Source organism: Ostrinia furnacalis, unplaced genomic scaffold, assembly GCF_004193835.3.
Source record: "Ostrinia furnacalis isolate ACB-3 unplaced genomic scaffold, ASM419383v2 OfSCF7606, whole genome shotgun sequence".
Lineage (NCBI taxonomy): Eukaryota > Metazoa > Arthropoda > Insecta > Lepidoptera > Crambidae > Ostrinia > Ostrinia furnacalis.
The window spans coordinates 471,153-487,178 of record NW_021137845.1 but is presented as its reverse complement, the minus strand read 5'-3'; the positions used below and the strand labels follow the sequence as shown (position 1 = coordinate 487,178).

The following is a 16,026-nucleotide window of genomic DNA, read 5'->3' as shown; positions in this document are numbered from 1 at the left end:
AGCATCATTATTCACATGTGCACACTTCATTCGCCTTTGCTAGTGATCTATAAAAAAAATAATAGAGATTGTCACTGTCAGTGTCAAATCTGCTTGTCAATTCAGATTTTGTCTGTGTGCTGTGTTGTGTTTGCTTGTAAATTAATTTGCAAATTTCCCCAAAATATTCCAGATTTGTGGTGGAAATTAAAGAAGTGATGGGTGCCTTGACCAGCAGACAAAATGCTGGAGTAGAAGAAGCAGACGTGGTCTCTAATCACGCGTACAAATATCCTCCAAGATCGGGTTAGTATCTTTTTCTATTGGTAATTTTCCCTTCTTCGTGTTAAGTTATTTACTTACTTTGCTACTTATATTCATTATTAGTGAAGGTTAATGTATATAAACATTTGTTTGCATAGATATTACCATTAGTGGCATGTTGATTAAGTTTCCTCTTTTGTTAAAAAGATCCTTTTTTACAATTCCCTGTCCCACCCACTGTCTTTTAGGTAAATTTATATGATGAATATGATCCACTTGCCGAAGTTGACTTAGCTGAAGCTTAGCTTTTTGTAGACTAATGTAAATTGGATGATAATGATATAAAACAGCTGGTTAGTTAGAATATGAAGATGCATTACAGTAAAACCTGGCCATTAGCAGTAATAATTCTGTTTTCTTAAATAATTGTTTTAAGCTGTGAAAATTCCTTTTCAGACATAAAATATTTAATAAATACTGTTTCATTCTAAAAGGTGCTGCTAATAAGGTTTGCCTTGTTGTTAATAATATAGTTGTTTGTTTACAAGCAGGGAATTATTTTGGAAGTCATTTCATTATGGGCGGTGAAAGATTTGATACTCCTCAACCTGAGGCTTACTTATTTGGAGAAAATGCTGATCTCAACTTTCTTGGCAGCAGACCTACTCCAGTAAGTAAACAGGAATGTACAATATACACTTAATAACATTATCTAATCATACTAACACATTTAAAATTAACATTCAATGTTTACAGTTCCCATATCCACCACCTCAGTCTAATGAGCCCACAAAAACGTTGAAGAGTTCAATTAACATCCGGAAAGAATCTCTAAGATTTGTTCGTTGTCCTGAACCAGTGGGAAAGATAGCCGACTCAAATAAAATTGGAGATGGGCCATTGAAGTCCTTGGATAATCACGGGAAGGGGACATACTACAACATTGAATTTACATTTGACTGCGATGCAAGATGTGCTATAACTATATTCTATTTTTGCACCGAGGAAGTGACCCCAGCTGGAGTTGTGTATGTTTTGATTTCATTAATTACAAAAAGTTGTATTAATTACCATTCTTCAGATTTTTATTTTTCTTTGTAGTTACTACCCTCGCGATCCGTCCATGACGTCCCAGACGTACCACTACAAGAAGGGAGCCAACCAGCAGTTCTGCCAAATCTCCCATGTGTTTGATCCCTCAAAGTATCCCGAGGAGGACCTCTCGTACAATGCAGACCGGGAAATAATCCCCATTGCCATTTACTGTGTTGTTGATGAAGGACAAGATGGTAAGTGTTCATTAAAAAACCTTTGTTTAGATCTTATTTTCTTGAATTTTTATAACATAGAATTTTGCAAAAAGAATAACTGCCTTTCTCTTATGAACTTAAGTTAACTTACCTTATCTTGTTACAATTTGTTGAATGTGAATCTCATTCTTATAGAAATTCGCCAATCTCATACCACCATAGCAGTGGTGGAGAAGCACTCTGACGGCACTTATGTGTTGAAGGCCTTGAAACAGAAACTTTTTGTGGACGGTCTGTGTTACTTGCTTCAGGAAATCTATGGAATCGAAAACAAGAATCTTGACAGTAAGGTATAGTATCCTCATTTATAAGTAGGTATGACTCAATTTTAATCATCTTGCTAGGTAAAGGTACCATTTGAAGCTGCACAGCAGGAAACGTATCGTATGACGCAGCTGGTTTCTGTATTTCTATGAAATTACTTCCTTTTACTAGTGATAGAAGAAGATAGTGAATAGAAGAAGTTAGTGATAAGGTGCGTACGGTTTACGCGTATCCGGAACGCCTAGTCCATACCTGCAGCTACGTGTTCACTTGGGGTACGTGTACCAACTCGCAGCGCGAGCCACCGTCTGTCGGTTTTTGGTCGCGCGTCAAAGAGGACGCACGCGGCCGGCTACGCTATATTTGGACGGCAAAATGAATAAACACGCGTGTTCTTCGAGTTTCAATAATGAAAATACCGCTAAGTTTGTCGGAGTCATGGCGCTCGGGGCTCGCGAAGCGCTCTGGATCGATTGACCTCGCGTACAGGTTCGCGGCGGTCCGTACAGGAGCTGTGCGCGTATCCAATGTACGCGTGGACAGTGTTTTCCAACTACGCGTAACTCAGGATCGCGCAATCCGTACACACCTATAGAATATAGTCTCATTGAAATAAGGGAAACAGTAGCGTCGCGGCGATACGTCGCCTGCGGCTGCGTGTGTTCGGGCTTGAACCATAAGGGGATTTTGACAGCAAAAACTTATGTTTTCTTAGCCAACGTCTGACGAGGAGACCGAAGACGGCGGATCAGAGTGCGTGATCTGCATGTGCGACGTGCGCGACACGCTGATCCTGCCGTGCCGCCACCTGTGCCTGTGCAACTCGTGCGCCGACTCGCTGCGCTACCAGGCCAACAACTGCCCCATCTGCCGCGCGCCCTTCCGCGCCCTGCTTCAGATCCGCGCCCTGCAGCGCGTGGCGTCCTCGCCCGCCGTGCCGCCGCTCGCCGCCAGCCCGCCCGACGTGAGTGGAGCCCCTCGTAGCCAGGACCCGGCCGGCTGCTGCCCGTCCGCCGCGCCCTGCTTCAGATCCGCGCCCTGCAGCGCGTGGCGTCCTCGCCCGCCGTGCCGCTGCCCGCGGCTAGTCCACCTGACGTGAGTGGAGCCCCTTGTAGCCAGGACCCGGCCGGCTGCTGCCCGTCCGCCGCGCCCTGCTTCAGATCCGCGCCCTGCAGCGCGTGGCGTCCTCGCCCGCCGTGCCGCCGCCCGCAGCTAGTCCACCTGACGTGAGTGGAGCCCCTCGTAGCCAGGAGCCCGGCCAGCTGCTGCCCCGTCTGCATGCTGCAGATCCACGCCAACCATATGATGCGCCCTGTTTCTCGTCTTTCTTCCTCTCTCCTGATGTGAATAAAGTCCTAAGTAGCCTGGCCAACTGCTGCTCCATATGCCACGCGTTGCTTAATGTTTCCTTATCACCTGCCCGCCCGATGTAAGAGTGCTTTGTGATCCATTTGCGAGCACCATATTCAAGGACCGTTTTAGGATAGTTCGACAAAAAATACACAGCTATCGTATTTTAGCAGACTTGAGATATCGTCAATAATTTTCTTTTTAACTTTACTGTCAATAGTTCCACATTAAAAGCGTTCCCTTTCCACCCGCAGGGCAGCATGGAGAACATCCCGGCGGGCTACGAGCCGGTGTCGCTGCTGGAGGCGCTGAACGGGCCGCACCCCGCGCGCGCCCTGCCCGCGCCGCGGCCCGCGCCCGCCATCGCCAGCCCCGACACCGACACCGCCTCGCAGGTACTCGGCGTAACCTCGGGCTTCATCGGCTGTGATCGGCCATCATCGTCACCGCCTCGCAGGTACACGGCGTAACCCTCGGCCTTCGTCGGCTTTGATCGGCCATCATCGTCACCGCCTCGCAGGTACACAGCGTAACCTCGGGCTTCATCGGCTGTGATCGGCCATCATCGTCACCGCCTCGCAGGTACACGGCGTAACCTCGGGCTACGTCGGCTTTGATCGGCCATCATCGTCTCTGTGCTCAGCGCCCGCCATCGCCAGCCCCGACACCGACACCGCCTCGCAGGTACACAGCATAACCCTCGGGCTTCGTCGGCTTTGGTCGGCCATCATCGTCCCTGCCTTGCAAGTACACGCGCAACTCTGCTGAATCAGCGACGCGTCGACGATGCACGGGCGCTGGCAAGACGACGAAGCTCGCGCTCGAAAAATGCGGCGCGCGCCGCAGCTACTAATGCCGCGCTGCATTTCATAGAGTTTTGCAGTTTGCGGTCTGCGGCCCGTCTTGAAATTGTACCTTAAGTGAGAAGCTACACGGTGCCCCGCAAACATTTTGCCGCATCACTGTACCCATGTGGCATGCAGCGCCGCAATACGACACCGTCTCGTTCAATCGAAGTGCGGTGTGCCTGCAGTGCGGCGCCGGAACGCACCGTTTGGCATATCATTGATTTTTATATGCAAGACGCCACAGCGACAACGCTCCGGCGCCGCGCCCGCGACCGCACCGCACCTTGTGGCTTCTCCCTAAGCAATCGTTTAACCTTACCATTAGTAAATGACTTAGGGCTGAGTTCATGAACTGTCATTTCATGTTCTTTTGTCATGTCATGTCACGTTTCAATTCCCAAATGTTCGTTCGTTTACGCCGCCGATTAAATGTTCACTGTTCACCACGAATATTTTAATCGTGATGATTAAATCGGGCAATCATCTCAGGAATTAATGTAGAATCGTAAAAAAAGGCATCCTACAACAACTGGTAGTTGTAACATCATGCATCACTAATATGGTCTATTCTACTTTCATCACCTGGGTGATCAAATGGAATAGAGTTAAACTCCACCGTACACCAGCCGGCAGTGCTAACAGTAACCTATTGCGCAGGCGGCGGAGATCCTGAACCGCTGCAACCTGGAGCGCAGCTCGTCCACCAGCCTGGGCAGCAGCGGCAGCCGCAAGCGCTCCGCCTCCAAGGACGAGCCCAAGGCCCGCGAGCAGGCCGTCACTCCAGAGGTATACTTGTATATCCTGCTAACTTCACTAGCTTCGTATCGGAATGGATGACATTTCGCCGTTGAGTTCATTATGAACTTTATCATAATTTTGATTGAATAATATCTTCAAAAGGATTGATCAAATGTTCGTTTTCGTTGTGGCGTAGCATCTGGAACATAATTAAAGGGATTCTATCTACCGTAGTAGGTAGATTTCGTAATGTCTATAGCGACTGGCAGTTTGAGGCCAGTTAAAAAATTATAAAAAATGTTCTCCATCTGGTACCGATGAGTATAACTCACCACACAAGAACTTTTCTTATAATTGTTTTCCTTTTTTGAAAGCGATAAGTTAACGGAACCCCTAATGTTTGTGCAGTTCCGCATGTCGGTGCTGCTGGCGCGCGAGGAGGCCAAGGCGGAGGAGAAGGCGGCGCACTCGCCGCTGCTGTGCGCGCACAACGGGCTCGCCGACAAGCGCACCAAGGTCAGATTACGCGCACTTCATTACGCGGCTTAGATTTTTTTATACAAATGTTTTTTCCCGCTGACTCCCGGTCCTGTGAGAATTTTGCAATATCCTGTTGTAACTACGCTTTAAGTTTTCTAAGGTACCTGCCAAATTTCAAGCGTCTAACTTAAGAGGTTTAGATTTTTCATACAAAAGGTTTTTCCCGCTAATTCCCGTTCCCGTGGGAATTTCGGGAATTCCTTTCTTAGTGCACCTCTACGGTACCTAAGCTACGTCCCTTCTAAATTTCAAGTGCCTACGTTTAGCCGTTTAGGCTGTGCGTTGATATGTCAATGAGTCAGTTTCTCCTTTTATATATTTAGATTTTTGTTTGAGTTAGGTGGCTGTTTTACTTTCATGGTGTTTACATCACATCCCTAGCTCCAGGGAGCAGGGCGCACTCGCAGCTTGTGACACACATCAGTCGCCATATTTTTTAAACATTTGTAAAAACTGGAGTTTGGCACAATGATATTACATTGCGACCGGTTGCGCCGCGGGAAGCATCTGGATGCGGAAGGCTGGTCACTGTGTAAATCTTTGGGGGAGGCCTTTGTCCAGCAGTGGATGTCCTTTGAGTGAAATATCCCGAAGTAAAATGATTTTTTCGACTTCCAGTCGTCCCTGAGCCTCGACTACCCGCGTGAACCGGCGTCACAGTCGGCGTCCAACTCGGACGACGAGGGCTCGGTGCGCGCGCCCGCCGCGCCCGGGCCGGAGCCCGACGCCGCGCCCGACAGCGACGCCGAGCGCCTGTCGCCGCTGCTCACGCGGCCGCTCACCAACGGGGTGAGTGCCCGCGAGCGCACAGCAGCCGGCCTCCAGCTCGGAGCACGAGGCTCGCCGGGCCGGAGCCCGACGCCGCGCCCGACAGCGACGCCGAGCGCCTGTCGCCGCTGCTCACGCGGCCGCTCACCAACGGGGTGAGTGCCCGCGAGCGCACAGCAGCCGGCCTCCAGCTCGGAGCACGAGGCTCGCCGGGCCGGAGCCCGACGCCGCGCCCGACAGCGACGCCGAGCGCCTGTCGCCGCTGCTCACGCGGCCGCTCACCAACGGGGTGAGTGCCCGCGAGCGCACAGCAGCCGGCCTCCAGCTCGGAGCACGAGGAAAAAAAAATAAAACCGACTCCAAAAAACCTACACTAAAACGTAGAAAAATAATTACTAATTACCTACTTATTTGTTAGGACGAATTATTAATATTTATGTAGGTATACCATGATTGATACTTTTGGAGTCGGTGCAGGCATACTTTACATGTTTCATAATCTTGGCACCGACTCCAGAAGTATCAATCATGGTATACCTACATAAATATTAATAATTCGTCCTAACAAATAAGTAGGTAATTAGTAATTATTTTTCTACGTTTTAGTGTAGGTTTTTTGGAGTCGGTTTTATTTTTTTTTATAAAATTTTTGGTGGACACACTAGATTACAGGGGTTTCCTAACTTATTTGAGACGCGCCCCCTTTCGACACAAAAAATTCTGCGCCCCCCATCCTCCACTCCAGATTATTTATTGGTCGTATCAACAGTCTGGAATGAATTCTCTCACCGATCACAGGATTCACAGGTTTTATAGACTTAACTACGCAGATGGCCCGTGCCCCCCTTTAAAGGTCTTTGCACCTCCCCTCCTCCACTTTGGGAACCCCTGCTCTAGCTTCAATCAGCAGCGATTCTCAAGTGGGTAAATGGCAATGCCAGATTTTGTATGGAAAGTGGCGTCTTTTTTTTTTGCGCGGCCATCGACCAAACTTTGTTTTTTGATTACAAAATAGTGTAATAAACCAAACTTACTATGGCATGTATACCTCTAAACTCAGTCTGAACTGAGTTACGAGCATTAGAAGTTTGATGATTTTCATACAAGATTTGCTTTTTGTGCGCAAGTTTTCTAAGAAATTGCAACAAAATAGTGAGATTCATGTCGTAGTAAGTTTGGTTTATTACACTATTTTGTAATCAAAAAACAAAGTTTGGTCGATGCCCGCGCGAAAAAAAAAAGACGCCAATTTCCGGCAGTCTTTTATGAACCGAGACTTTTTTTATTGTAATCTTGGGGTTATTTATTTATTTATTTTATTTTATTCGGAAAACCAACAGCAATACAATACAAATAATGGGACCTTAAATTATGTATCTGCTTAGCCATTTATAGGTAATCGCAAATGGAATTACGTTACTTGCCTGAATACCCTGAACTCCTTGGGGGTTTTCATTGCTATAATGGATGCGACATTTGAGACATGGTCGGGTCTCCATAGTCTGAAATGTCACATGCCACATAGACTAAGAGCTAGTGAACGCCTACGTCATTTTATAAAAGCTGAAAGTTTGTCAGCGTATGCTCCCAATATAGGATATAATGTTGGTGAATTATGAAGTTTGGGTCATGGTGGTTTTGGGAGCTACCCTAAACAAACTGTCTGGCAAGGAGTTGGAACTCACTCTGACAAACTCTCAGCTTTTATAAAATGACGTAGGTCTGGCGTTCACTAGCTCTTAGTCTAACAGTAGTGTCCGACCGAATATGGATTTTCAGCCGAAAACGGAAACGAAAACGAAGCTTCGGCTGCAGTCTCATTTTCGGCCGAAAACGAAAACGAAAACGAAAATGACCTTCAACTCTCAAATTTCAATCTGAAATTATGTAAAAACTTTGAAAACCGTTAATGTTTTGACCAAAAACATAATGACGTTTGACAGTTGATTTTCAAAGATTGATTATAGAAAACCGGCATTAAAACACAAAAACATGAATCATGAATTCTTAGTAGAATATTATTTCCGGTGTATATTGAAATATTGGGAAGTGAAGAAGAAATAAAGGGTGTCCAGCCAGTGGGAATTTTTTAACTTCAAAAATGAATACTAATAAATTAATGATTTTTTATTATTTATTACTAATGCAAACTGGAGTTTAACAATGTGGATTAAATTTTTTATAGGCAATGTCTTTTAAATGATGCCCGTTTTACTATAGGCACTCTCACAGCCGGACCATTACATTCGCAACTATGCGAGAGCAAATCGCGCTAATAATTTTCCTGCAACTTCACGGCGGATATTTTCTTACAGAATCTGAATTATTTAAGGATTGTTTGCTGTAAACTTTTGACTTGAGATATCCCCACAAGAAAAAGTCGCATGGTGTGAGATCTGGTGACCGAGGCGGCTAGGGTATGTCCCTGTACTTGCTGATCATTTATTTGAAAAAAAAAGCACGCGTATTCTTGTGTATGATGGAAGATAATAAAGAAAATGGTGTACTAAATACTGTGCAGTATTTAACTGCCTAAATAATAATAAAAACACAGAATTTACTGTTTTAAGTTGCCTCAAGACACTGAGAGGTAAATAAGTAGTTATTATTCATGATAATTCATGCTAAATCATGTATTTCCTCCGCCATTTTCCGCAGTTTGGCACCTCACGTCACATCATTTTACCGAAGTCAGCCCTATAGCTTCGGCGCAGTGCCGATCACTGACGTTTGTCAACAAAATGGTGCTTGACTCTTGAGACAGGCTAAATTACACCATATTGTTAATGACATTGAGCATACATTTTTTTAAATACCTTCGCGAAGTAAATCTTCTGTACGTAGTACTTATTATTATTCTGTGGCCCTACTTAAAGCTCATTTCCGTAACCCAGCCGTGCGCGGGCTGCGGGGGCTGCGCGGGGTGCGCGGCGGGCGGCGCGCTGCGGCTGGCGGCGCCGGCGCTGGCGCACATCGACGACACCGACACCGACGAGCCCGACCACCACCACTGTACGTACCACGCTTATAACACGCTTGTCAAACTTCGCGGGTTATAGTCTGGTCTCTGAGCACGTAGAATTTTGTCCAATGACCCCAAGCTATCCATCCTTATCGCTCGCGCGTAATTATGCTGCTGTTGCGCTCGCACACTCACTGCGGGCGCCCGTCGCACTGTCGCGACAGCAACATAATTACGCGCGAGCGATAAGGATGGGTAGCTTGGGGTCATTAGACAAAGTTCTACGTGCTCAGAGACCGGGCTATAGAGAGAATTAAACCAATTTCACACCATGTAAGGGCCCTGAAAAGGGCAGTAATAAATACTTAATGAAGAATTTAAATCGTATGCGATATGAGTGATGCAGCATAGTCACCACTTCGGTGACGTTATCGTTGATTTTTGCTCAAGACTCTAATGTTTAATTCAGTAAAGACCAATCGAAAGTGATTCCATAGAGGTACCTAAAGGAACGAATCGGTTTAGATTGTTACAATAAAGAAGGCAGTGAGTCTAAAATAATAATTTCACCATCTCTATTGCAAAATTACCTATGTAAACTTATAATTTCTAAGAATCAAGTTCTGCTGAGCTTCATGTGAATTTTGTCTGGTTATGCAGTCTTCCGAAAACTAAGGAACATTGCAGTGTTCTAGCAGGGTTGCCCTGTGTCTAAGCTTGAATGTTGTATGTATAAACTTGTAAACGCTTTCCCTCTACGTCTTGGTCTTTTATGTCAGTCTAAATGTTCCTTATCGTCTTATACAAATTGTATTTATACGATTAAACCATTACTTTGTGGAATGTGTGACTGTGAGCATCCTCAGTCAAGAAAAATAAATATAATACATTGTTAATGAAATATTACTCATTCTAGTAGACACGTTTGCCTAACTTAGAATTAGATTCACCAATTGGGTTGCAAAAAATTAGCTTTAATAGAATGCTGAAAAAACTAAATTGATTTGCATTGTATAATATTTACTTTTCTGTCATTAACCATTCAATCATGAACGTAGTGTTTGAAATGAAGCCAGGGACAAATTTCTTGTGTCGTGTCGCGCCAGAAAGTCTAGATTCTAGAATAAACTTTACTTTAAAATTGATTTTATAAGTATTTATTTTATCTATAGTCTATAGAAAATAATATTATAACCTGAAGTAAATAAATCTATGACTTTATGGCACATCACGTCACGACCTACCGTGTAACAGAGGTGTGTCCTTCTTCTTCCTAATAAAATTTCCAGTACAGCTAGCTGAATAAAATATGAATGAAGGGCCTAAGAAAATAAAAACTGAACAATAATAAGGAGTTCCCTTTTCATTTATTTTAAAAGTGAAACAAAAGATGAAAAAAAAACCCAGACCAAGTTTTTTCAAGAAGTTTTGTCTATGGCACCTTCTCAACCCTGGAAGCGAGTAGGTACATTAGTAACGCCCCATCCCTCCAGCGGACGGCAGTCAATCCCGCGACGAGGCGGGGTCACCAGCGGTCGGCGAGGACTCGGACTATTTCACGCCCGAAGACACCACCACCACCATTCTGACGGTGCCCAGCGCCAAGTCCAAGATCGTAAGTCGCCTCGCCGCTCATCCGTGTGACGTCATCGGCTTGCGACATTTATTTGTTTTTATTTGCATTTCTTTTTAGTTTGTAGGTACGGAGCAGTGAGTATGTAGTGCGATTAGGCTTATAATGAGTTGGTGGAATAAATCTCAATCGCTTATTTGAGACTGTTTGCAATGCAGATATCAATCAATCAAATTGTTTTATTGTGACTTGAAAAAGCGTTGTTATTCAGCTTTTGTTTGCACTCTTTAGCTGGAGTGAGGAAAAGTCAAAGAAACGTGTATTATTAAAAAATTGTAAAAAATTTCAGTAATGAAATCAAAACAACAAATATGTCTATAATATTTCAGAATTTGGATGAATGAGTGTTATTTTTGTGTATTGGTAGAGTAAGAAAATGTTTCTTTGTGATCGTGTAAGTTGAAACCAATCGCAGCAAGGTCGTCGTCATCGTTTTAGACTTATTTTGTATTTGTTGTCGCTTCCGTTGTGTTTAATTTGCGCATTCATCTCATGTATTACTATTCATTTTGTGTTTGTGTTGTGTTGGGTGGTAGTGTGTTCATGTTTTGTGTAGAATGCATCATTCGCTGTTGGTTTAAGTATGTAGTTGTGACAGTGCTAAGTGTTGCAATCTGTTGCAGGAGCCAGCCAACAACGTGCCCGGGGAATGCACCCCGCAGCGCTGGGCGTTGCCGCATCACGTCACATCTCTTCCAGGTACCAGAGTAAATACAAATGAGTAGGTCATCTTCCTAGAAACGCACCGAGCTCGGTTTGTATGTGAGCGCGCCAATACGTATGCGGTGCGCACGCACACACTGACAAAATTCGGAGCAACTCACCGCTAAATTTTGTTAGTGTGTGCGTGCGCGCCGCATACGTATTGGCGCGCTCACATACAAACCGCGCTCGGGCTTTTCTATGAAGATGACCTACTCATTTGTATTTATTCTGCGAGAGGTACGAATGGTTTAAATAGTAACAATAGTACATAATATGCATTCTTAATTTTCACCAACATAATCGTTTTGCTATCGATATTTTAATTGACTTATCGATTGGCTAACAAATTAATGGTAACACTTGATTTCTCGAAAACCGTTCGAGGAAGAGGCGCATGGGTGGTGGGAAACTGCATCGTTCGTTCGTTTCAGCCAAATGACGTCCACTGCTGGACAAAGGCCTCCCCCAAGATTTTCCATAATGAACGGTCCTGTTCTACCCGTGATCTTTACCAGAAACTGCATACCTTCATGCAATTTTAGTCACGATTAGAGATGTGCCGCTGAGAAAGTTCTCGTTCCCGGCAATATTCCCAGTGAGAATATTCTCGAGAACCGAGAACGCTCCCGGGAATATTCTCAGTGTTCTCGACAGAATACATTTACATGATTTTTAAATCTTGTCCATGGTCATTTTGAGACCCACTTGTTGAGAGACTCTATTGAGGCCATCGAGCATTGTGCCTAGATCTTCCTGCTAAATCCGCTCCAGTCCAGAAGCTTGAAAACATCTTCTAGGGCGGTGGTGATGACGTCTCCCTGTCTCACCCCTCGCTGCAACTGGATAGGTTTCGGACTGTTACTATGGCGTGTTTGTACAAGCCTTTCAACACTTCAATGTATCGATAGTCAATTTGGCACAGTTGGAGAGACTGCAGCAAGTGCCCATAGTGCCTATGTCTCAATCGAATCGAAGGCTTTCTCATAGTTCACAAACGCAAAGTGGCTGATTATACTCCTTGATCTTCCGTATAATCTGCCGTAGCGTGTATTATTATGGTCTATGGCAGCGGTTTCCGAAAGGTGGTCCGCGGAACCCTGGGGTTCCGTGGAAAGGCCGCAAGGGTTCCGTAAAAAATATTATCCCACGTTTCGTGACCGACGTTGTTCGCTCGCACCGACTTGTTTACGCACAAGGAAGGGGCAGGGCGTGCGGGCGGAGTAGTACGGGGGTTCCGCTAGGAAAAGTATAATCAATTAGGGTTCCTTGGCAAAAAAAATTGGGAAACCCTGGTCTATGGTACTAAAGCCTTTTCAGAAACCGGCTTGTTCGGGGGGCTGAAAGTTGTCAAGCCAGCTAGCGTGACAATTCGTAATGACTATCAAAAACAGCTTATAGATATGGCTCAGAAGCGAAATGGGTCTATAATTCTTCAACAAGGTTTTGTCGCCTTTTTTGAAGAGGAGTATCACCATACTTCTTAGCCAAGGCCGTAGGCGTAATTCCCTTGAGGATGACGGAATCGAACAGCTTCTGAAAAGCCTTTAGTACCGGCGTTCCACCTGCTTTCAGAAGCTCAGCCGTGATTACGGTGTCTTGTTGTTTTTCAACTGTTTAAGAACCATTCTAATCTCGTACAGACTAAGTTCAATCTAGCTAGCACGTATTTTATATAAAAATGTGTCAAATGATCCGTCAGACAGGCTATACACAACTTATCCAGAAGTGGCGAAACAGGCCCTTACTAAGCGATTGTGAAATATGCCCTTAATGTCAAATGTAAAGAATAGTTTAAAAAACTAAAAACACGCTTTTAATTACTAACAGGAATCATCAGGACCCTGGACATCATCTAGCATTAAAGTGCTCGAAAAGACAAATCCAACGAACCCAAACTCGATGAGTTTCCGCCGTTTCGTTTAGGAGTTCCTATGGCCACCTCCTGACTCCATCATTAGGACCCTGGACATTATCTAGCACTTAAAGATATCGAAAAGACAAATCCAATGAACCCAAATTCGATGTGATTCCACCGTTTCGTTTAGGAGTTCCTTTGGCCACCTTCCAGTCTAGGGTTTCTGCTCGAGCTTTCTCGAACTCGAGAAAACTCGAGAAATTTGGCTTCATTCGAGACGAGAAAAAAATTACCGGAGCTCGAGAATTCTCGAGTTTCGATTTTGAAGCTTTAATATTCTTGAAAGCCTATTTTCTTAGACAAAAGTAAGTTTTTAATTATTGAATAGGTCAACGTTGCTTTAAGACTGGCCTAGTCTTTTCTTTTTTAACTGATTTGATTTGCAAGTCATGATCTCAATCGAAACTAAGTAATAAATAATGTTCACCAACGAGTATGCTATATTTATTATGTATGTTTAATCTGACTGATTTAAAGACTGAAAAATTTGTTAACTAGACAGTTACCTTACCTAACAGACGTTAGGTTAGGTACTCGTGCCTCCTCGTAAAGTTTATTTAAGTCGTTATGTGTAAGAAATTAAAAAAATTATTAAAAAGCATTTTTTTTTGTTCATTAAAAAAACTATTTATCGTAATTTTGCTATTTGGACTTGTGTTCTTTAGAAAACAAGTGATTCAATTGTAGCTCCAGATTTTTATTGATAATTATCCTTAAAGTACTGTAAAAATATTTGCAAAGAAACTACCTATGTATATTCAGCTGTAATACCTACCTAAATATCATAATTATTTCTAACTAGCTGACCCGGCGAACTCTGTTCCGCCTTAAAGGCAATAAATAAGCCATCGCATTTTTTCCTTATTTGCTCACCGTTTAGACCTACCCTGGACTACGAAAACATTTTACTTTATGACTTTTGTTATGATTATTAGTAAATATTAATTATGATAGAAGATTTTATTTTTTGTTTCTTTCCTCACTAAAATAAGTCGTACCTACTAAATTCTAATATTGATTGTTGTGCATAAAAGTAGGTATATTAGATTAAAAAAACCTGTTTTTATTAAATTTCAACCGATTTCAGCTGTTTTCATTAAAAGACTCGAGACCCGAGAAAACTCGAGACTTTGGCCTCGAGAATTCTCGAAACTCGAGAAAAAAAATAGGTCGAGAAATCAGAAACCCTATTCCAGTCCCATCATCAGACCAGCTGGTACCACAATATTGTATTGTCATCTAATCTGCATAAAGTTTCATGATGATACAAGACTTAGAAATGCATGTAATTCAGATTCTAAGATTCCATTCCATAGTTAGTTACATACACGACGACCTAATAAAAGCGTGTTAAAAACGAAAAAAATGATAGTTATGTTATTTAATTGCATGTAAAAAGAAATTTCTGTTATCTTACATAATATCATTAAAACGACATTTCACGACGAAAAAAATAAAATATAATAAAGGAACAGTTGCCGAGAATATTGCCGAGAAAGTTCCCGAGAATATTCTCGGGAACACTGAGAATATAGCCTTTCTCTGCAAATAGAGTGTATTGTTTAATATACACTTATCTGTCGACTTAATTTGAAACTATTTTACTTAAGAAAGTTTGTTTATTTCCATTTGATAAACATGATTCTCAACCTTTCTCACTTAGGAGAACGCCCCCGGGAGCGCTCCCGAGAATATTCTCAGTGAGGAGAGCGTTCTCGGGAACGGCACATCAATAGTCACGATGGAGTGTATCGTAAAAAATAGATTATTTGGTCGCATGATACAGGTGTCATAAAACGATGAATAAACCTGTAACTATCGATAAAACCCGGTCTGTGAGCACGTAGAACCCCAAGATACCTACCCTTATCGCTCGCGCGTAATTATATTGCTGCGGGCAGCAACTACTGCGGGCGCCCGTCGCACAGTCGCGGCGCCCGCAGTGAGTGTGCGACCGCAACAGCAATATAATTACGCGCAAGCAATAAGGATGGGTAGCTTGGGGTCACAAAATTCTACGTGCTCGCAGACTATAGACGTGATCATGACTTATGAAACCAATTGTTTTCCAGGCACCCCCCTGAGCCAGTCGAGCGTGCGGTCGTCGGGCGACTCGTACAGCTCGACGTCGTCCACGCGGCAGCTGCTGGCGCCCGTCGGGGCCCCGCTGGCCGCCGACACGGCCTGCTAGCGCCGCGCCCCTCCCGCGCGCCCCTCCTCGGGTGCCCCCCCTACGGCCCGCCCGCCGCTAGTGCGAAACAACGTCGCCTACCGCATTCCACCGTATTAGTGTAGCGTATAAACAGGGGGCCTAGTGTGAGTTTTAATGACATTAAGAGTAGGCGCACACCGTTGATTTTTGGTTGGCCGATAGTTGTGCCCGATTTTAATTTGTATGAGGAATCGACCAAATCGAATCGGCGTAGTGTGCGCACTCCCATACATGCCCATACTGATCAACTGCCCGACTAAACTATCGACCGACGAAAAATCAACGGTGTGCGCCTACTCTAAATGTATGACGGATTGTGCAGCGCCCCTAGCGGGAAACGTTCAAAAAACTAAAATTTTCATACATTTTTAAACGTGCACTAGTGAGCGCGTTTGATGTGAACTCACACTCAGCCCACAGACCTCTATGCTATTACGAGTAGATAAGCTATTCAGAAAAATGTGTCGAATCACCTTTATGTGCATGGCAATGACGTTTTGACGGTTTTAATAGTCGGACGGTGTGACCCCACGCCGCA

General features: G+C 44.2%; 1 protein-coding gene across 1 annotated transcript; it reads left to right on the top strand.

Annotated features, from left to right (window-relative positions):
* Positions 1-73: 73 nt before the first annotated feature.
* Mrgn1 (Mahogunin ring finger 1) lies at positions 74-15,655 on the top strand. The gene is made up of 15 exons (XM_028322291.1): positions 74-285; positions 795-913; positions 1,000-1,271; positions 1,345-1,532; positions 1,689-1,843; positions 2,533-2,715; positions 2,847-2,912; positions 3,422-3,562; positions 4,673-4,801; positions 5,162-5,269; positions 5,912-6,082; positions 8,956-9,073; positions 10,517-10,638; positions 11,280-11,355; positions 15,349-15,655. Exons 1-15 carry the CDS (start codon positions 198-200, stop codon positions 15,465-15,467), a joined length of 2,055 nt encoding a protein of 684 aa, XP_028178092.1. The 5' UTR covers positions 74-197; the 3' UTR covers positions 15,468-15,655.
* The last annotated feature ends 371 nt before the right edge of the window (positions 15,656-16,026 follow it).

Coding starts and splice junctions, on each gene's coding strand:
- Mrgn1 (XM_028322291.1), top strand. CDS start 198: ATGGGTGCCTTGACCAGCAGACAAAATGCTGGAGTAGAAGAAGCAGAC. Junction 1,272..1,344: donor GTGACCCCAGCTGGAGTTGT/GTATGTTTTGAT, acceptor TTTTCTTTGTAG/TTACTACCCTCGCGATCCGT. Junction 6,083..8,955: donor CGCGGCCGCTCACCAACGGG/GTGAGTGCCCGC, acceptor TCCGTAACCCAG/CCGTGCGCGGGCTGCGGGGG.